Raw genomic sequence first — 22,444 nt, 5'->3', positions numbered from 1 at the left:
ATCAAAACATTGGAACGCACCAAGAAGTGTGTTCACGTCGGGGGGAGAGGGAGCTGGTGTGGGAATCAGTAGCACTGCATGTGCACCTGGCAGCATCCCAGCAGGATGTCCCGGGTACTGGTGAGCAAGTCACAGGAACCACACAACCTTCTCCAGGTGTTCAAAGCCCAGAGAGAGGAAACCGCCATCATGTTCACGGGTACGTTAGGAAAAGGAGGATGGCTCCTATCTGCGAAGAGATCGCATACGTGTGTATTGCGTGTGTGTGTACTCCATGTTAGCTCTACACAAGCACGTGGGTGCACGTTACCCCCACGACACCTCTACAGCTTTTGAGTCTTTCTTCCGGGCTATCAAGCTGTTAAGAGCCCTAAACAAGGGGAAAGTAAGTGTTTCTCTCCGACATTTGTATAAGGCCGTGGTTCTCAAGACAAATCGCGTATCGAGGTTACTTAGGAAACTTTTCAAAAAATACAGTTGCTACGGCCCCACCCCAGATGTCCCGCATGGGCCCCTCTCCCCCGTGACGGGTGTCCGGAGCTGACAGTATTTGGCATGTAGGCCACGGGCTGTACAAGCCACATAGCTGCCATCAGATTCCTGCAGGATGGCACGTTTGCGCTCGGCTCCGGGTTGTGGCCAGGGGAAAGCCTGAAATTTGGGATAAGGAGTTTCAAAGCCATTGTGGGGGGAGACCTTCGACATTTCGCACCACTTCCATTCAGCTTGTAACAGGAAGAAGTGCCCTAGGGGACAAAGGCCTCACGTCCTCAGGCAGGTTTTCCGGCAGATCCGGAGCCTTCTGAAGAAGAGGGTGGCCTTCCTCCTTTCCCAAGTGAGTCTCTCACCTCCCTCCAAGTAAAACTCAAGAAAGCCAACATTTTTGGGCACTTACTGGTCCAGAGACCAGGAGCTGAGTCAAGCGTCTTCTTTAATTGTTACAAAACTGTAGGTGGAGTTGTTGTTAATCCCATTGGGCGGATGAGAGCACGGAGGCTTGTCCGCTGCTCCAAAGTAGGAAAGGACAGTCACGCACCAGCCTAAGCCACCGGACTCGGAGGCCCAAGTGCCTGACCACCGGGCATTACGCCTTCCAACCAATTTTGCCCTGTGGCCCACACAATAAACAGGAACTACTTTTAATCTCTACATTAATTTCATAACCAAACAGGGAATGTTTCCTAGTATAATGGGCTGTTGCCAGCGGTAGAGGAAGAGAGGCAACAAGAGAAAATACAGGCCAAATACGTGGAAATATGCACGTTGCCTCTTTGTTCTCATGATAGCAATTCATTTCGAATGGGAGCCTGGGATAATTGCTTCATTTGGGCGATTAAGGTGCAAAGCGCTTCCTCCTTGCTTTACACTAACTACAACACAGAAAAATCCCACATCTAGGATGTGGACCGTCCACAGCCTTCTCTCACTCCCGCCCAACGCCGACCCTGGCCAAGTCCTCCAGGTTCTCTGGCACTAGTGCGAAACGTACCCCGCGCGGCTGGGAGGGGGCGTTGAGAGGTGCTTTTTTGCTCGGCGTCTCATCAGAGCCTTTTCCGTGCACAAGTGCGTCTCCTGCACGCGTGGGGAGCTCTGCTTTTTTCGCTCCTTTCCCAGTCACTTCCACATTAATTAGTAAGGGTATCATTTTATAAATTACAGCTTCGTATCAGAGGAAAGCAGAGTTTATCTTAATTCAGTCAGCTGTGTGAAATACAGTACCCTAATTTTAGACCGCCGGTTCTGCAGATCCCCGTGGAGTAAGAGAATGACAGGTCTTCCGGAGAGAAATCCCAGTGGGTCCCTACAAGTCTCACTTTTGCCTCCAACAGCATCCCTGGTGAGGCTGCTGAAGGGATCCCAGGACACTGAGTGGCATCTTTCCCCCCATTAGCAATTCAGATTTGAATGCGAATCCTCCCAGCAGCACATGAAAGCAGCCTCGGTTAGCTCTGGGGCTCCGAGGGGGGCCCAGCCAAGAGGCTCAGGCACAGAGGAGGCTGCCAGGGGCCGGGGCTTCGGCGCGCAGCACAAGTCTGGGAGGATGGTGCTGAAGTCGGTGATAAACACCAGACAATCTCAGTCCAAAAGGGGAAGCCTGACAGTCTGAACTGTAACAGAGCCAAGCAGGCACGGCTGCGATTACAGTCTTGATTGCTCCTGCCGGGAGCCCTCTGGAGGAACGCAGGGTGGCGTGTGGCGGGGCAGGGACAGATGATGGGAGTGAGGGCGGGGAGCGGCTCCCTGCCAGGAGGAGGGCCTGCAGGGCCACCGCAGGCCACAGGCAGAGCCCCCGGGGGCGGCGGGTCCGAGGAACACTCCTAACGGCTCTCCCCTCGCTGGTCGTCACCCCTCTCGTGCACCTGCTATAAACATCTCCTTATTCTCCTTCGTTGCCCTGGAGTCGTCCCTGACTCTGAGTGGTGGGCCCTGCTCCCTTCCCGCCGCCACTGCTCTGCTCAGATGCTTCGCTGCTTCCCGCACTCAGAGCTGGGAACCGGGGCGGCAAGGACACGGGGATTCGGGTCCTGGGGAAGGACTCGTTGGGATGCGGTCAGTGTGTAGGAAACACCGTGGCCCCCAGGACACTCCGAAAACCACAGACAGCTCTACCAGAGCTAGGTGATCATCTGGACAAGTACTGCTAGGCACCTCCAGAGATTCTGAGGTAAGTGGCCTGGGATGAGGCCCAGGCATCAGGATTTTTACAACTCCCCCCCCCCCCCACCCCGCCCGGATGATTCGGATGTGCATTCAAGGTTGAGACCGCTGACCCAGACACCTGCATGCGATGCAACACCGGACAAACTTTATCACCTTCTCCCACTGCTGGGGACCAGTGACACTTTGGGATGCCACACTGTCTTTTAAAGAAAGAATGTCCCCTTGGATGTGAAATCCAGAACAAGGCTCATCCTCTTGGAGAAGTGCCACCGGCTTGAAAAGAGAGATCAACCGTCACCTGTAAAAGATCCCCCGGAACGGCCAGAAAGCACCAATCCCTCTCTAGTGCCTGTGACGCCCGACAGAACGACGTGACGACTGCCAGGTGGGAATGTGGCCGGGATGGCTCCAGGACCAGCGGACGCGCCTCGGACACTGAGCCTCTACTGCTGCCCACGCGCCTCTGGCACCCACTGCACGCCGGTTGCCTGAGACACCAGGGGCCCGGCTTGCAAGGAGCTGAGACTCCCAGGGGCTGGAGGAAGGAAGCTCCTACTTGTCAGTTAAACAAAAGAATAATCCACAGCCCCCTTCGCAGTGTGTACTTTCACTGTCATCCAACAGCCCATTACCATGTCACAGCACAGCGCACCCTTCCATAGGTCACTTTGTTTAAAATGACATGGATAATGCACATGTCAGCAAGCTGACAGTCCTGGCCGTCCTTCAGAGATAAAAACCTCAAGGCGAGAGCCTGTTCTTATCTAGGGGACATGCATTGGTCTATCATCCAAGTCAGGCAGAACATGATTTCTCCAGAGAGCACTTTTTTCATTTCCTGATTTTAAGGAAATCAAATAAGCACCATTTGTCTTCATCTGAATATGCTTGACCTGCTCAAATGATGATGTCTCGCATTTTATAACAGGCTACATATGCTGAATTCAAATTAACGACAGTACAGAACCAGAGCCTTTAGATCTCTCTTGGAGGCTGGCAGCAGAGAAGGAGGGAAAATTCTGGGCCTGTTGGGAAGATCCCGCCAAACACGAACTGCGGGATTCTGAGTGAAATCCACAGGCACATAGGAGGTGAAAGGCACAGAATGGGGCTCAAGAACGCCAGCTCCACAGGACAGACCCGGAAACCGGGGAGGTCCCATCCCTCTGAGGCCGAGCAATATAGAAACCGTGACGTTCGGGTAACTCTTGATGAGGTTCATAAGGGAGGAATGAAATTAGCAAGAAATTTGACTGAGGGGTGGGGACAGCTAGAAAGAAAGACCAAACGGACAAATAATCCCTTTGCTTCAAGCACAGAAAGTTCACTTTACCGGGCTGTGATCCAATCTTCTGAAAGCTCAACAACTGAGCTCCTTTTCCGGATCCATGTTGAACTGGACGCACAGAGGCTGGTGGCCATCAGCCTCCACACAGAGCGGGTACCTGCGGGAAGAACCGCCCTCCCACCTGGCCGCCCACCTGGGCGGGAAGATAGTTCCCACCTGCCTTGCCCTGCCCACCCCTCGTCCCACGGTAAGATTCCGAGAAACACACCGTTCACATTTCCATCAAGAAGGCCAATATGTACAGTAAGGCGAGAAGAAGCATAGAGGTCAGTAAAAGAAATGAAGAAATGACATTACAAATGCAGGCTAGCAAGTTTAATGTTCTAATCAAGGATTCAAAAAGAAAAATCAGATGGCTATTAAAATGGTTTCCTCTTTTAAAATCTGTAAAAGTGAAAACCTGATGACGATATATCCAATATTAATGGGTGTGTTTAAAAAAAGTGGGCCTCACATATGAAATACATTATTTCTTATCACAGGAAACATCGCTGTGTAAATAAAGCTGGTCTTTGCAGAAAAGGTACGGTCCATAGCAGGCTGGTATCCCACCACCCTGTGACCGTGCGCGAGAACCACGGTGCTCGACTCTGCCCACAATGGTGGGGCGGGGCGGGGGGATCTTACCTTCTCTTCCTGGTCACTGTCGCTGTCACACTGAAAAGAAAGATAAGAGAATAAGGGTTAGTGAAACAATTGAGTAGATTTTTATTTTTGATACAGAAAAAAAAAGAAGAAAGACAAATAGAGGAAATAAAAAAATGCTGCCTAAGCTGTACAGAGTTTCTTCAGTTCAAACGATGATAAACAGAATCAGAAGCGAAATGCTGTGAAGGTGCTCTGTTGATTTCATTCGACGCCTGCGCTCTGTGCCTCTTCCTGTGGTCAGTCTGGCAAGGTGCTGGATCACAATGGTGAGCACCCCCACTGCACGGGAGAGGGGATGCCCATCAAGGAGCCAATCCGGCCGCAGGACTAAGGTGCATCAAGGTCATTCACTGGGATTTGGAGCAAATTGATATCTTAATGGAGACCTTCTACCTTCAGCTAATGTGAATGGTTGTATCTCTCCCGGTGCTTTTGCACAGGAAAAGAGGTAAGTCTCCAGACACCGTATTCGCTCATTTGGACTTTGGAAGAAACACAGTGGGCAGAGCTCACCAGTTTGTGATGGCTGCCTTTTCTGTGGCTTAGAGGCCCAGAGAAAAGAGGGAATATTCCCTATAAAAAACACACCAATGATAAGAAGAGGTCATGGAAATAAATCAGCAATATGGGCAAAGAAATCTGTTTTAAGACAGTAGAGTCACATTGTAGCTAACTGACCCCAAATTCCAACTGGTCAGCTAAGTTTGGGATAAGCAAAGAACGAGAGTTAACTCAAAACTTGGGCTTCTTCATTAGAGGCAAAGGGGGAAAAAAGAAAACCACATTTTCTTTTTAAACCAAGAGTGTTTGTTACCCATTTGATTTCAAAAGGGGGGGGGATGTATTCTGCCACAGTAAATGTGCAACGGATAAAAATATTCATTCATTCACTCAAAAGTCCTTGATGAGCACTGCTAAGCCAGACAGATACTCAACCAAGCAGGACGCAGGACTGGCCCTAAGGTAGCTTTCAGTTTAGCAGCAGAGGGAAAGCTATAACACTAACACTGAGCAGAGGTGTTGTGTGATGAGAGCTATAGTCCATTAGGATGACTCTTCCCACAGGGCAGAGGAGAGACCATGAGCTGGGGTTGGGAAGAAGACATTGGTCACAGGTGACCAGTTTGGCAACCCTTACAACACTGTCTAAACCAGCATGACGCATGGTTTAAGAAAGGGAGGAACAGATGGCCGAGTAGTTCTGAAGGCAGAACCAATAGGACGTGGTAACACATGGATGCGAGAAGCAAGGAAGAGGGACGAGTCTCGGATGATGCCAAGGTTTTTAGTGTGGCCACCTGGACATGGGAGTTGATGTAGCTATGAACAGAAACAGAAAATAAATTTGCCCATACAGCAGTCACTACTGGCTAGATACCCATAGTCATTTGCAAGCCCCTGTCCCCTAGTCTGTAGCTTCTGACATTTTGAGACTGAAAAGGCCAGATAGTCTCTCTTTTCCAACTTTGCTTATAGCTAAGGTGGCCATAAAACACACCGTTGGCTGAGACTTGAGGAAATGTCTGCTGAGGGTTCTGAAAAAATTTTTTTCTCCTCAAAAAAGAAGAAAAGCAAGAAGCACTTGCCTCTTGCCTCTGAACATGACTGAACGAGGATGTGACGTCTGGATCTGTGGTAGCGACTTTGCAAAAATGAGGCAAAAAGCCTAAGTACTAAAACAAGAGAGTGGGGCCAAGAAATGGCCTGGCACAATGGGGCCACTTGAACCAACCTAAGAGCAGCCTGCCTCTGGACATTTTTGTTCAGGTAACAATAAGTTACCTTATTGTTTAAAAACCACCATTAGAGTGCTTTCCATTGAAAGTAACAAAAACTCCATCCGAATGGACAGTGTGCTATTATAAGACATAACTTGGGGACTGCTTCCTCTTTGTAGCTTACACTCTCTACTGTAGGTATTTAGGAACTCACAGCACAAACTTACAGACTGGAGGGCTCTAACCTTTCACTGTCCTCGCCGGCTCCTCAATGCCATAGGGTTATCAGAGTTTTAGTGACTGTGCTTTAACCAAGTACGACTGCACTGACTTCAACCAGGCTTCCAAACTGAGAAGGTCTAAACTTCCTTTTGCCTGATGAGTAATTTCTCTATTCTGATAAGTCAAGAGAGGCTAGATGAAGACTTTGAAGGCCTAGAACAACAGACAGATGAGGTTCTGTTCTCCTGATTGTGTGACTTTTCCATTGCCTTTGCTTAGGCTTTCGTTGGGGTTCCTAAGTTACGGGCGCAATTTCAAGAGTGACAAGGCATCATTCAGGAGGGCGTGGAAGAGAGAAGCGTATTTTGCCAGGCAGACTCCTCTCCCCAGATGATCCCAGCTCGCCTCGCGAGGCAATTGGTGACAGCTGAAGGCTGTGGCATGGCACTTGCCCATGTCCCCAAGGACTGGTGTGCAGGGGGAAGGAGGAGTGGGGAGCCTGGAAAAGAACTACCGCTGTCCGTGCCCAGCCCCCACCCCTACCGATCCTAACAGCGGTATGTCCCTGGGAATGGTTATTTCTATCAAAGTGTTAAGCTTTCTGCTTTCCAACAGTCCAGTTCTAATTTCAAGGTCCACTTAATTCTGCATCAAGTAATTACTGATATACCCAGAAGCACCTTGTCTCCAGAGTTAAGCATATGGTGAAGAACTGAGACCTACTGGTATCCATTATGGAAGCAGCACGGATGCCAAGCCGATTAAAAATGCTCAGGCTCCCCACACAACATGCCGGGTGAGTGACAGCTCCTCGACAAGGCCGGTCGCAGAGTCTGCCAAAACAGTCTCTGCTGCACTGGGGCCCACATGGTGCGCTGAGAAAACAGTTCCATTTCTGGTATTAAATTCCCATACTGACCCGAGGACTTTGCCGTGAGCTCAGCAGGAGCGCACCATCCAATTTACAGCTCCGCTCTCCGGAGCCTCGAGTGCCAGCCCCTGGCAGAGACGGATGATGGTCAACCCCTCCAGCTCATAAATTATGCAAAGGCAATAAATGCACTCAGCAAACAGCGCCTAACGCTTGCCTAGCCTGGCTCCTGACACACTCTGTAAAAAGCCAGAAGTTCGACACATACAAGAGGTCTATTCCACTCATAAAGGGGGTTTGTTGACAACCCCAGACGGAACGCGAGCCACAGTCCTAAGGAGTCTTTCTGCTTCGCTGGCAGCCGTTTATGGGCCGGCTTTATGAAAAGGAGAGGCTGTTTTATAGAGTCAGTGTGGGCAGAATTCATGGGCTCAAATTCACATTTAATACACTGTACGGCTTTTACACCCCAGGTTCAGTACATTGTGGATTTGGGGCCAAATGATTCCTGGTCTTGAAAGGTTAAAAGAAGAAGTGTCTGCTCCCCAATCCCTAGATACCCACTCCAATTTACAAGAGTTCACGCCGAGCCACCTCCTGATTCAGGTGTATGTTCTGCATGAGGCTGGAAAATGGGAAAGGCATGTCGAATGCAGAAACAGAGTCCCCGCTGATTTGACCATTTTAAGCATTTTGACACCAGGGTCCCGCATTGGTTTATTAGCAAACAGGTTGCACGCTAACAACCAGCTTGAGGTGACAGAGTACTCCCCATGACTGGACTTCAAAGCCCTTTGTGAAACGCTGGAAATATTTTCCTCCGTTTTAAAAGCAAGAAATGAAAAGGAACAAGGGGGCCTTACCCCCCAGATGGGAGAGAATTCTTGGTCACTGAGCCTTCAGACACACATGTGAGCCAAACCCGCACAGACAAAAGAGGGAGACAGGAGCATGAAATCCAAGCCACATGCCTCAAAGGCAGAACTCAGAAAGGGCCTAGTGCCTGAGCACAGCACTTCCGGTGACTGGCTCAACTTCACCATCTGTTCCCTCTGGTTTCACAAATTAGAAGTGAGTCTTCTGGGGGCAACTCTCCCTTTTGCACTAAGTCCCACCCTTTAAACACTTCAACCCACCCACGCACCCACCCACCCAGTATTTTCTCCTTTTACAAATTAATGCATATTTTATTGAACAGAATTTAAAAATCACCCACGAACCTGCTGCCCGTAGGTAAACAGCTAATACGTCTGTAGAATTCTTTCCAGTCTTTCCTCCATCCTTCGCATACACATGTGAAGAAATGAAAATGAATTCCTACTACTTGTACCCTTCTTTGTTTTCACATAATGTGTCAAATATTTTGTTCAATGAGGCAAATTTACCCTGTCACATCACTTTTTTTTTTTTTTTTTTTTTAAAGGCTGCGCTGCGGGGCAGCTGGATGGCTCAGTCGGTTAAGCATCTGACTCTTGATTTCGGCTCAGGTGGTGATCTCGCAGTTTGTGCGGTCGAGCCCCATGCTGACTGCACAGAGCCCGCTGGGGACTCTCTCTCCCTCTCTCTCTGTCCCTCCCCGCCCCCATAAATAAATAAATAAACCTAAAAATAAGTATGTGTGTGTGTGTGTGTGTGTGTGTGTGTGTGTGTAAAAGGTTGCGCTGCAATCCACTGTATGGATTGTAAATAACCTAGTAAGGAAATTCCCTCGTGCTGCTATTCGGATTGTTTCGACTGAACATATTGGCATTTTCCCCTTGTACACATTCACCAATACTGCTCTTCCCTAGTATCTCCTCATGGCTCTTCCTTCTCTGCATATCCCTTAATTTCACTGTCCCCCCAGAGTTGAATCTGCAGTTCTACTGTTTCTCTGTGATTTCCTGGAGAGCCTTTAGAGTCCCCTAGTTCCGTCTACCATTTATATATTGAGACTAAAACATCTCTATGCCCACCACCTGCCAGCTATGTGACTCTGGGAGAATCATTTCAATTCTCTGCATCTCAGTTTACTTATCTGTAAAATGTGGGTACTAATGGCATTTCCCCCAAAGGAAGGGGAGAAGAGAACAAGTGAACACATGTAAATGGTTCAGACAACACACGGCACAGAGTTGGCGTAGGCAGTAAGTGCTAACTGTTACTAAAGTACGTTTTTGCTTGCTACATCCCCTTTCCGAAGCCCTGCAAACACCTCAGACCCGAGCATCCACCTAAATCCAGACTCGCCCTCGTTTGCTTGCCCCAAGTCTGCCCCTCTCCCACTGGTATTATCTTCTTATCTATCCCACTCCCATTATCTTCTTGGTATGTTGCACGTGCAGTCTCAGCGAAGAGTCTGGACACTTCCTGCGGCAAGGAAAACTCTTCACAGAGCCTCCGACTCCCGACACCCAGCCACTCCTCCAGCACGGTGCATATTAAGCTTTCTGCGGAGAAGGACCATTTGTTTTTGTTTTGTTTTCTTTAATTTCCAATACATCGTAGAATATAATAAAAAATAAATTGCTAGGAACATGAAAAAGAAAAGCAAAGACATGTGTATGTGTGTGTGTGTGTGTGTGTGTGTGTGTGTGTGTGTGTGTTATTATTAGATTTAAGGGATATGAAATTACTGAATTGCTATAAAAGTTTCCAAATGCTTATTCTCAGCTGCCACGCCGATCCCCCAGTCGACGGTTAACCAAGAACTCAGGGCATGGCCTGGGTCTGCACCCACACTTGGAGTAGCACTATCTTAACACACCCTTTGTTGTTGCCACACTCGGGCACAACTGGTCACACCCTCAGGATTTATTATCTTTGCACTTTTCAGTTCCCTCCACCTGGAATTCTGGTTCTCCAAGTTCCTACCTAAAAATATTTAATTTGCCTTTGCAAACCCAGTTCCCTTAGAATCTTCTAATATGAATTAGGAATTCTTAGAATTACAGTACTCTTCTTAGAATTAATTGTTCTGTCGCCATCTCTTACAAAATTATATTTTCACTGTTTGCCACAAGACACATCCGTACTACAGAGTTAGCTCTGAGTAGGTAAGAGATAGTGTCTTGGGACATGAAAGGTGCTCACATTGATAAGTTCACCTCATTCTTCTTTAGAATTCTTCAAACAGTGGCTGATTCCAGGTTACATAAGAAACTATGATTTTGAAAAAACAAGTAATTCCAAAGAAAGAAGGTACAGGAAATAATGACTAACTCCACTGCTTAATTCAGCGGGGTGTATGTTTGAGCACAGGGGGCAGTGTTAAAATCATTAGCAGAGGCTAGAGTTGGGGCCAAGAAGGAAATACCTTCCATCAAAAGGCCCAGACAAGACATGATTATGATTTTATTGTACTTCCTCAAAAGCAAACATTTCTCATTTCCATTTGGGAATCTCAATATCTGTGTTTTAAGACGCTGATCCAAATCGAAATAAGTCAAGGTCCGCGACATCTCTCCGCCTCATTCGGAATGAAGGAACAAGATGGAATTCTAGGTACCTCGTGATGGAATGCATTCTTAAGCAGAAAGTGGCAATCATTGAATATATCACATACAATGACATTGAGGAGGGCATTGCTCTCTATTCTGCTCAATGGACCTTGCTGGAACAGTTATTTCGTATCTCAAATCCATTTATCATTGCCACCAAAGATGTCAGGGCTGAACACCATCACTGAACAAAGTTATTTTATTCTTCTTTCTGCCTAAAGGAAATAAGAGGAAAATGAGGGAGAACCCCAACTTGTAAACTACGGCATCTAACATCAAGTACAATTTAACTTTGCTGGTGACAAAACAAATCGATTTCCCTTTGGGGCAGGCGGTTTATCTAAGACTGTAAAGACATCCCTCACCTAAAAGCAATTTCAGAAGAAGCCACCTAGAGAAAACATGACGCTTATTTTTTTTATTTAAAGAAGTACACTAGCAGCACAGTGACTAGAAACATGCCCACCATCATCTTCCCATCCCTGCAATTCTACATGCAAAAACACGCAGTCATTCTGTGCCGCGTACGGCAACTCTGATGTTGTCTGTCTTCCGTCACCTCACAAAGCCCTCGTTTCACAATGTTTACACCGCTCTCCTATCGACTTTGGGCTTTAAGTGAAATTTAAAGCTATTGGGGACCTTGAAATAAAAAAGAATATTTTCATCCTGAAGATGGTTTACGGTATTCTTACTGATTGTAAAACGATGCCACTGGCCCTCTTCCTTTCCGCCTCAACAACAACTATACCCAATCAAATAAAATAGCTCTACAAAAGCGAAAGCGTAATTGAAACATTTGTTTGCCAAACAGTAACTTAAAAGATGAGAATAAAGCTTCTGACAGTCACAAAAAGAGCACATTAGAAAATAATGTAAGGTCTACCCATCTTTAACTGTGCAGGAGGTAGAGAGGAGAGCAAATCTTCAGAAGCTTCTGGAATTCTGTACTGGTGACCTGTTATTCCTATGGGGAGTTCTCAGAACCTGGCATTTTTGCAAGTTCTCAGCTTGAATGGGCCAGGACTCAAACGGCCAACGTGATCTGAGGGGGCTAGCGGAACACTTCTGATCCCCCTCCAGGGTCTCTCAGATGATCACACATTTTCATTCAACAAATACGTTTAAAGTGCCTATGGTGTTCTAGGTTCATTCTGACCACTCATTAGAAGGACAAATACACAGCCAGAAATCAAGCTGTCCAAATCTGAAGTTCTAAAGGTCACGACTTAATATTCAACATGGTTTTTGTTTTTGTTTTTTTTCCTTTTTGGTCCTTTTTGTCACTTTCAAATCCAGGTATATTTCATAAAACAATCTGTATGTTGTAAATTTCCAGCTAGCTCATTAAAATATTGTTGGGCTTTTGGATGTGGAAGAAGTGGGTATTTCACAAATCTTTGGAGTTCAGCATTTTTTTCCCCTTTAAGAAGAAAGGAAGTCACACTTTGCCAAGTATAAACATACATAAACCCCAAAGATGAAATTTACTTAAAGCCCAGAGCCCACAAGCCTCAGTGGTTGCCAACATGAGAAAAATGAGTTTCTTGTCCAAAGGTAAAACTGACAGTCTAGGGCCGGGTGATTTGTAAACGATCTCTTTTAAGCTTAAGCAACAGATCCTTTGCCTCTTTGCCATTGATTTACTGATTCTAAGTCATCAATAGCATTAATCCGTACCTGCCTGGGGACCTATTACAAATGACTTTGAAGATGGTGTGAAGTAAGAGTTTATTACGAGACCACAGTATTATTACCAGGGAGACCTTCTCAGCTACATTCGCTGGCAGTATTATATTTGTGACCCCCTGTGCAATCTTCCCTTTCCAGATCACAGCTGCTTGTTCCTTTGGGTGGGGCCTGAGCCCCCTGGGTTTGCTTCAACTAAACCTTGGTTCTTTTCAGAGTCCTGTGTGAGCTAATAAAACCCCAATTTGCTGATGAGTAAAAAGGAAAAGCATGTTACGGGTTAAAATAATACAAGAGTCTATTTTTTCCGCTGTGTTGTGATCCATAGAAATCACCCTGAGCCTTTTCCCTTTCTTCTCTGCCTGGGAAGCCAATTGCTTTGATTGCAGTGATATGAGCTAGCTAAAATGACTTGCCCTTGCTTGTGAGGCAAATGGAACATGCTAATAGAACTTATCGCATTACCCGATGCAAAAGTGCCATAGCTCATTACTTTAAGATAAAAGGATATCATTGCAGACGGCAAGCAGAATTGACTTTCTGAGGCCCGGCTTGATGATGATTTAATCAACTGCTCTCTTTCACTTCTCATCTCTGCGCCTGTCGGTTTCACAGGTGCCGTTAAATGAGACACTCAGAAAGTGAGCGGAGGGAAAGAAATTGCTGTCATTACTTTTCAAGAAAGGAGGTATGCAAATTTTCGACAGAAAGATTGCGTTCATAATGGGCCTGGTAAAATACAAGGATCATGCTTGACAGGTGAGGGCAAGCCATTCGTATGTCCTTAAAGCGGAGCAGCGGTCCTCCTTTAGAAATGTGCTCGGTGAGAGAAACTACAAATGAGAGAGCAGGCGGGGCCGGGGCCCAGGCGGGGGTAGAACCGCACAGGGTTGGCCCAGCTGGTCTGGGTTCTAGAAAGGGGGAGGGAGCTTGCAGTCTTGAGGAAGCCAAAGCCAGATGAGCAGATAACAAAGCCCCGAAGCTCTTCGTCTGCACCAAAATGGCAACCAGCTCTTGCAAAGCACATCCTATTCTCTTTCACACATGGCCACGGGGCCAGTTTGCGTGGATTCAAGTCTTGGCTCTACCACTTACACTCTGTAGGACCTTAGGCAAGTAACTTAACCTTTCTGTGCCTCAGTTTCATTTTCTATCAAATGGGGCTATTGGCAGTACTAACTCCCACGGTTAAGAGCATTTACCTTCATAAATATACACTAATGAAATATTATATATATATATGTCTATATACATGTATATGTATCTCTCTATATATATATATCATTAAAAGGCATAGAACAGTGCCTGATCCATGGAAAGCACTCAACAGATGTCAAAAATCATGCATGCATTCATTCTTCAACAAAGACTGAGTATTTTTTTTTTTTCCTCAAGAGTATGTGTGCCAGGTGCTGGAAACCTACCTGGCTGTAGTTTCAACAGAACACAATCCTTCATTGATTTTATGTATAGAAGTCTTGCTCCCCTGTCAGAGAGTGAGCTCCTCAGAGCACTCTGGTTGTCCCTGGAATCATCACAGGGCCTAGTGCAGTCTTAAGGACCCTAAAAGATGCTAATACTGATTTGATGATTTGTGGATCCCCCTCCCTCCCTCCTTTTATTTATTGTACAGATCCGATACTGCACATAGAGCACAAACCCTTAGAGGAATCTCCTCGTGGCGTAGAAAATCCGTCTCGAGTTGGGATCGCCGGGTGCCCTAGCGTGGGGAAGGAACAGACAGTCTGGCCTGAACCACCTTCAGGAAGGCACAATGGATCTGAATAGATTAAATGATCAGGGTAGTACGAACAGAGATGTTTTTTCATCCACTTCGCTTTCAATAGGTAATTGTTCTATTTTCTCCAACACTCAAAGTAAAAGCATCTTTCTTAAAGTGCCTGTGCCTCTGAGTTCTTTTTCCCCAGGTGATGAAAGTGCTGCAAACCATTCTTCCTTCCGGCCCCCAAGGTTGTGAGGCACTGAATGTGAGGCACTGCTTCCCATGCTAAGTGGCACCTACACGATTCAATTTCTGGCCAAAGGGACAGCGTCCACCTCAGGCAAAGGGAGCCGGAGAAGAGTAGTTCTTAGCTGTCTCTTTTGGGGAAGGCTTCCTGAATGAAGCCTGCTTCCTGAAGATGAAGTGCATTTCACATCTTAGCTCTGCAGCATGGCTCCTGCATGGGAGGGATTCTCCATGGGAACTCTCTTAGAGCACCTTTCCCCCTAGAAGAGCCAGCCTACAGCCCACCGGTCATTAAAAGAGAACGTTCTGACAACGGCCCTGGGAGGGAAGTGTTATGGCCCCTCCATTTTCTTTTTTTTTTAATTTTTTTTTTCAACGTTTTTATTTATTTTTGGGACAGAGAGAGACAGAGCATGAACGGGGGAGGGGCAGAGAGAGAGGGAGACACAGAATCGGAAACAGGCTCCAGGCTCCGAGCCATCAGCCCAGAGCCCGACGCGGGGCTCGAACTCACGGACCGTGAGATCGTGACCTGGCTGAAGTCGGACGCTTAACCGACTGCGCCACCCAGGCGCCCCTGGCCCCTCCATTTTCAAGAGGAGAAGTTAAGGCTTCCGGTGGCACAGGCAGTACTTGAACCCAGTTCCGTCCTCCAAAGTTCATGTTCCCAACAAGTACGACCTAGTGCTGCTCGCTCTCCCACGCTCTATACAAAGACACTACTTGAAAAACATCTTTCGGATCAACGGCTGGGCTGTGGGTGGAGGCGGGCCGAACGAAAGAGGCTGTAATAACCATAAGTGGCAGTGACTGCAGCAGGTGGCCACATTTCTACCCCACTGCAGACAGCTCTCCCTAAAGACGAGGGCCTAGTACAGCACCAGGCTCAGGAAAGGGCGCCAGGTTCAAATTCCGATCCCCCCAACTCAGCAACCACGTGGTCTGGGGAAAGACACTAAACATCTTCGAGCCTACCTTTCTTGTTTTTTTACCCTGTCAATGGAAATGATACATACTCCACAGAATTTTAGTTAGGATTCAATGAATTCAAACATTTGAAAGCAGCCAGAGAGAAATAATAATAGTTTTACCTTTTCTGTCTACTTCATGAAAGAAATGCTATGTCATACACAGAAATAAGACGGCAATAGTTGTTTAACTGTTGGATTTAATTTCTATTTTTTATGTTTATTTTTGACAGAGAGAGAGAGAGAGAGAGAACATGTGTGCAGGCTGGGGCTCAAACTTGCGATCCGTGAGATCATAACCTGAGCTGAAGTCGGACGTTTAACCAACTGAACCACCCAGGTGCCACAGATTTAATTTCTTTATAATTTTACTGCCAGACAGGAGATCATATTCTGCAAGAAATCACGCTTGTGAGGTGTTTGAAGGCTCACTACTCTATTACACAGAAAGAGAGACAACAACCCAAACGGACAAGCAAACAGAAACTATCATTCCCTCTCAAAGTAGAATAGCAAATGGTTTTATTTCATTGATAAAATACAGGCATGTCTGGGGAGATATTGCAGGCTTGGTTCCACACCACTGCAATAAAATGAATATCGAAATAAAGTGAGTCAAATGAAATTTTTGCTTTCCCAGTGCATATAAAAGTTACATTTACACTACCCTGTAGTCTATTACATGTGCAATAGCCCTATGTCCAAAAAACCCCAACATACACACCCTTAGTTAATAAATACTTTATTGCTAAAAAGTGTTGGCCATCGTCTGAGCTTTCAGTCACTTATAATCTTCTTGCTGGTGGAGGGCATCACCTCGGTGTTGATGGCTGCTGATCGATCAGGGTGGTGGCTGTGGACATTTCTTATAAGACGATAATGAAGTTGGCCCCACCAACAGACTCTTCCTATCACGAACAAATGATTTCTCTGTAGCACGTGATGCTGTTTGACAGCATTTCATCCACAGGAGAACTTGGTTTAAAACTGGAGTCAATCCTCTCAAACCCTGTTGCTGCTTAATGGATTACTTTTGAGGGATATTCTACGTTCTTTGTGGTCATTTCAACAATCTTCAGAGAGTCTTCACCAGGGGTAGATCCCATCTCAAGACACCACTTTCTTTGCTCATCTGGAAGGAGCGACTCCTCTTCCATTCAAGTCTGATCACGAGGCTGCAGCGTGAAGTCCCATTTGCGGGCCCCACTTCTGATCCCAGTTCGCCCGCTGTTCCCACCACACGTGCAGCTACTTCCTCCCGAAGTCTTGAACCCCTCAACGCCATCCACGAGGGTTGGATCAACTTCTTCCAAACTCCCATTAGGGTTGATATTTTGGCTTCTTCCTATAAATCACGAATATCTTTATTGCCACGGAGAATGGTGAATCCTATCCAGAGAGGTTTCAATTTACTTTGCCCAGATCCAACAGAGAAAACACTACCTAGGGCAGCTACAGCCTTACAGAATGTATTGCTTAAATAGTAGGACTTGAAAGTCGAAATGGCTCCTTGATTCATAGGCTGTAGAATGGATGCTGTGTTAGCAGGCATGGAAATAACATTAATCTCATTGTACATCTCCATCAGAGCTCTTGCGTGACCAGGTGCATTGTCAATGAGCAGTCATATTTTGAAGGGAATCTGATTTTCTGAGCAGTAGGTCTCAACAGTGGGCTTAAAATATTCAGTAAACCATCTGTAAACCGATGTGCTGTCATCTATCCTTTGTTGTTCCATTTATAGAGCACGGGCAGAGTAGACTCAGCAAAATTCTTAAGGGTCCTAAGATTTTTGTAATGGTAAATGAATACTGGCTTCAACATAAAGTCACCAGCTGTGTTAGCCACTAACCAGAGAGTTGGCCTGTCCTTTGAAGCTTTGACGTCAGGCACTGACATCTCCTGTCTAGCTACTCAATTCCTCAATGGCATCTTAGAGGGCTGCTCCATCTACGTTCAAAGTCTATCATTTGGTGTAGCCACCTTCATTAATGATCTCAGCTAGATGTTCTGGATAATTTGCCGCTGCTTGTGACTCAGCATTTGCTGCTGCACCTTGAAGGTTTATGTTATGGAGCCAGCCTCTCCTTAAACCTCGTGACTGACCTCTGCTAGCTTTAAACTTTTCTTCTGCAGTTTCCTTACCTCTCCCAGCCTTCGCAGAATTGAAGAGAGCTAGGAGCTTGCTCTAGATTGGGCTCTGTCTTAAGGAGATGTTGTGGTTGGTTTGATCTTCTCTCCAGACCATTCAAACTTTCTCTATGTCAGCTATCATTCATGTGTTCCTTAGAAGAGCACTTTCAACTTCCTTCAAGAACTTTTCCTTTGCGTTTACAACCTGGCTAACTGTTTAGTGCAAGGGTTTTGGCCTATCTTGGCTTTAGACATGCGTTTTCCCGAAGCTTAATCATCTGTAGCTCTTTATTTAAAGTGAGAGATTTATAACTCTTCCGGAAACATTTAGAGGCCACTGTAGGGATATTAATTGGCCTAATTTCAAAATCACTGTGTCTCAGAGAGTAGGAAGGCCCAAGGAGAGGGAGAGAGATGGGGGAAAGGCCAGTTAGTGGAGGAGTCAGAACACACACAACCTTCATCTATTAAGTTTGCCGTCTGATAGATTGTTTGTGGCACCCCAAAACAATCACAATAGTGACACCAAAGATCACTGACTACAGATCGCCATTACAAATGTAATACTAATGGGAGCACCTAGCTGGCTTGGTCAGAAGAGTGTGCAACTCTTGATTTCAGGGTCGTGAGTTCAAGCCCCAAGCTGGGTGTGGAGATTACCTAAATAAATGAACTTAGAAAAAAGCCCAAATATAAAAATAAAGAAAATGTTTGAAATGCTGTGAGAAAAACCAAAATATGACAGATAAATGAAGTGAGCAAATGGCACTGGAAAAATGGCACCGAAAGACGTGCTCCATTTAGGGTTGCCGCAAACCTTCAATATGTGTAAAACACCGTATCTGTGAAACACAATAAGGTGAAGTACAATAAAATGAAGTATGGTTCATTTTTACCAACAAGGAAATACGCTTTAGGATTCAATTTTCTAAGTGTTCCTTTAGGTTCCCAATGCACATTCTTTTGGGTGGATATGGTCTGGATTTATTCCAGGAATAGGAGCCAGTAACCTGTGTATAGGGACTAAAGTAAAATGCATAGATTTAAGAGCTGGGAGTCTACACCTGTAGGTTATGCAGAGTGCTGTAACGCCTTAGGGGCTTCGTCATTAGTGAGATGTTCATTCAAATTCAAACTGGCCAAATAAATAAATAGACAGATAGGATGGATATTGAAAATAACAGGTGATGACTGGTACAACTTGGAAGCCAGCCATTTTGGAATCTGTCTAGAGATTCTGACCAATCAGGATTAGGAGCTACTTGAATAGCCCTTTGCACAGAATTTACATATATGCAAGGCCTACCTAAGGACTGATCTAATAAAACCAACCAAGAGAGTAACCTTGGGAAGAGATAAAACTTCTTAGAGCATTAACGCCGATAACTGTATACACAGGGCGTAGTTGAGAGAATATGACTAAAATGCCTGGCACTTAGAGGAGTCACACCCAGCAAACAGTCCAACGGACTACTACTCCGCTCGGAAATGCCTGTTCTCTCTCCCATATATATGGATATGGAAGCTTCCTCTGACTTCACTGGCCAGAGGTCCACTGCTGATTTCCAGCATCTTCAACACTGTGGTCAGAGTTTGCTTATATTCTGTTCTTCCTAAATCTGACACGTAAAAGGCGCTCAAGGAACATATGTGAAAGAATGAATTCATAAATTATGTTAGCAAACAATCTGAAAGAAGGTGTCATGGGAACTGTTTAATTGAGGAGTCAAGAAATAAATGGGGATGGAGGTCGCCTGGGTGGCTCAGTGGGTTAAGCCTCCGACTTTGACTCAGGTCATGATCTCACAGTTTGTGGGTTTGAGCCCCGCGTCGGGCTCTGTGTTGACAGCTCAGAGCCTGGAGCCTGCTTCAGATTCTGTGCTTCCCTCTCTCTCTCTCTCTCTCTTTCTCTCTCTGCCCTTCCCCCACTTGTCTCTGTTTCTCTTTCAAAAATAAATAAACATAAAAAAAAAGAAATATACAGGGGTGATGGAAAGAACACTAAGGTGTTTGGAAGCGTGGGTGTCTGAGTGTGTGTACAAGAAAGACATGGAAATAATTTCAAGGTAAAAGAAAATCTGAAGAAAATAACAGTACACAGTTGAAGAAATCCAATTTTAAGGTTATTCCTTTAAGAAAATCAGGAAAATCGGGGCACCTGGGTGGCTCAGTCAGTTAAGCGTCCAACTTTGGCTCAGGTCACGATCTCCAGGTTCGTGGGTTCGAGCCCCGCATCACGCTCTGTGCTGACAGCTCAGAGCCTGGAGCGTGCTTCAGATTCTAAGTCTCCCTCTCTCTCTGCCCCTCCCCTGCTTGTGCTCTGAATCTTTCTCTCTTTCTCAAAAATAAATAAACACTTAAAAATTTTTCTTTTTAAAATAAAAAAAAAAAAAAGAAAATCAGGAAAATCTAAATCCTAAGGTATTTCCTTTTACATTTGACTCACTTCAAGCCAAGTGAAGCAACTGGAATTGAACAGGAAAAGGGAGAGCGGTGCTCTCATGCTGACAGACATAATGGCCACATTGTCAACTTCCCAGCCATCAGACTTTGTGTTCTGTTTGTTTAAAATGCAAGACAGTGAAAAGCGTAGCTAATGGGTTAGAAATATGGCTGGAGACAAAGTGATTTACAAATGTCAGAGGGTGTAAGGTTCAGGAAGATCCAAAGACATGGTGGGCCGTCATTCTACAGGATCCAAAAACTGATTTCGCTTTCTTTTCCTATCACTTTCGCCCCTCTTAGAATCCATCATGTTCGTAATGGGCATTTTAAATTAAATTGTACCTAAAAACAGTCTTTACTTTAGGATGACTTGAAAACCTAGTCTTACAAATCATAAACAAGGAAGGGTAGGATTACTATAAATTGTCTGCAAGAAAATACAAATCGCCAAGATAAAAACACCCACTGGTCTGCCAGTCTCAAGTTTCCTGTTTTGACATACTATATGCAGTAATTTGGTACCCGCAATCTCTTATTAGAAGATGAATGTGCTATTTTTCTGAATGCTGCAATTACAATAATTGAATTTAAAATGGGGATTGAGTTTCTCTATTTGGAGGAAAAGAATAATTGTGTATTTCTGATTAAAATCAAGGGGACTGAAGAGAGGTTGTACAAATTCCAGCTTCAGTCTCCCTGAGTGACTCCTCATGAGGCCAGAGAAAAGAAACATTCAAAAGCAGAGAAATGGACCAGCACCTCAGCAGCAGGCACTGTCTTTGGCCTCATTTGCTTTGTCTCCTGGCCTTCCGTCACGATGCCCTTGTGACAGAGGCAATCAGGGCACCACGCCATTGTTACATTTTAAATGGCAGCCATGCTGGAGTTTCCCACTGTGTCAAAAATGAAGAGTTAAAATGCAAGAAAAACAAACATCTCTTGGTGCTGAAAACCCCTGACCCCTTTCAGACTGCCAACATTTTGGAGTAGTTTTTATTTCTTCTTTGTAGGCCCTCTCCTCTGGGCGGGGGAAATATAATGGCAGAAAGAGTAGGGCGAGAAGGAAACTAATGTTATTTTCCAAAGGCCTCATCTTCTTTTGTTTCTACCAAAAAATTACATAAAAAGCCACCTTTAAGGTGCAGATGTCAGAAAGGAAAAGGGAACTGAGAAAGAAGAGGGCTCTCTTGCCCTACCAATGCCTTTTTATTTTATTTTTTGATGGTACCATTCAGTCTCCTGAAATCCCCATCGGTCCAAATGTGAAGGGGAAATGGAGTCTTACAAGTCCTCATAAATATTCCTTAAAATATAGTTTCCTAAGAAAAGAGAACATTTTGTTTCTAGCACAAAATGACCCAGGGGTTGTCCCTTTATGCCGTTTCCTTTTATTTTATTTTTTTAAAAGTGGCTTTAATGGCTTTATTGAGCTCTAACGTACAGGAATAAACTAGCCATATTTAAAAGGTACTATAGGATACATTCGTACACATGTACACACCCATGAAACCATCACCGCAATCAAGACAGCGAACACATCCACAGCCCTCAGAAGTCTCCTCGTGCTCCTTTGTTAATCCTGCTCTCCCTTCTCTGCCCATACCGCTCTCCCCCCCAACTGATCTGCTTTCTGTCACTACAGATTAGTTTGTATATTTTCTAGAGTTTTATATAAATGGAATCATACAGTATGTGCTCTTTCTGCCTGGTTTCTATCGTTCACGGCTTACTATTTGGACTCCTAATTAAAAGGGAGCCTCCTAACTCCAGAGCAGAAAGCAGCCCGTAGAGGCTGCCATGGCCAGGGTTTACTGTCATCCCCCAGGAATAGGACCGATTACTGGGTCTTACTTTATTCTTACACTTTATTATGTACTTCAGTAATCAATAAGCATTTCTATGGCAGCGGGTTTATTTTACTCTATAAATCCAAGGAGGAGAGAATGATATTAAGACATCAGTATGGATGGGCTCTGCTGCTCTGTAACACTATGAGGAGAACGCGAGCAACAGATTTAAATCTAAGAAGGTTACAGAGCAGTCACAGCCCCTGGCTGGATGGCAGCAATCGTAAAAGACTCAGGCAAGATCTACAGCGATGCGCTGTGAGCCAATGGGACTCTCCGAGCAAAAAAACCCAAACTGAACAGGCATGCTGGTCGTCTACCCAGAAAAGAATTATAAGCACTGGCTTGAGTGGAATGCGAAGAGCCCCTCTCAAAAATCCAAACTATTTCTTAACAGAGGAAATAAAAAGGTAGCGAGCCAATGTTGATTGCAGGTTGACTGTGTA

General features: G+C 45.5%; 1 protein-coding gene across 10 annotated transcripts in view; it reads right to left on the bottom strand.

The window, feature by feature from the left end:
* The window catches only part of AUTS2 (activator of transcription and developmental regulator AUTS2), a 1,119,695-nt gene that overhangs the window by 319,624 nt on the left and 777,627 nt on the right, over positions 1-22,444 (bottom strand). For all 10 annotated transcript variants that reach the window (XM_045047808.1, XM_045047811.1, XM_045047810.1 and 7 more), the window contains one exon: positions 4,637-4,666. In XM_045047808.1, the coding sequence (XP_044903743.1) occupies positions 4,637-4,666 (30 nt within the window). The remainder of the gene's footprint in view (positions 1-4,636; positions 4,667-22,444) is intronic.

Source organism: Felis catus, chromosome E3 (genome assembly GCF_018350175.1).
Source record: "Felis catus isolate Fca126 chromosome E3, F.catus_Fca126_mat1.0, whole genome shotgun sequence".
NCBI lineage: Eukaryota > Metazoa > Chordata > Mammalia > Carnivora > Felidae > Felis > Felis catus.
Note: the sequence above shows the minus strand (reverse complement) of the source record. Positions and strands in the feature narration are given on the sequence as shown.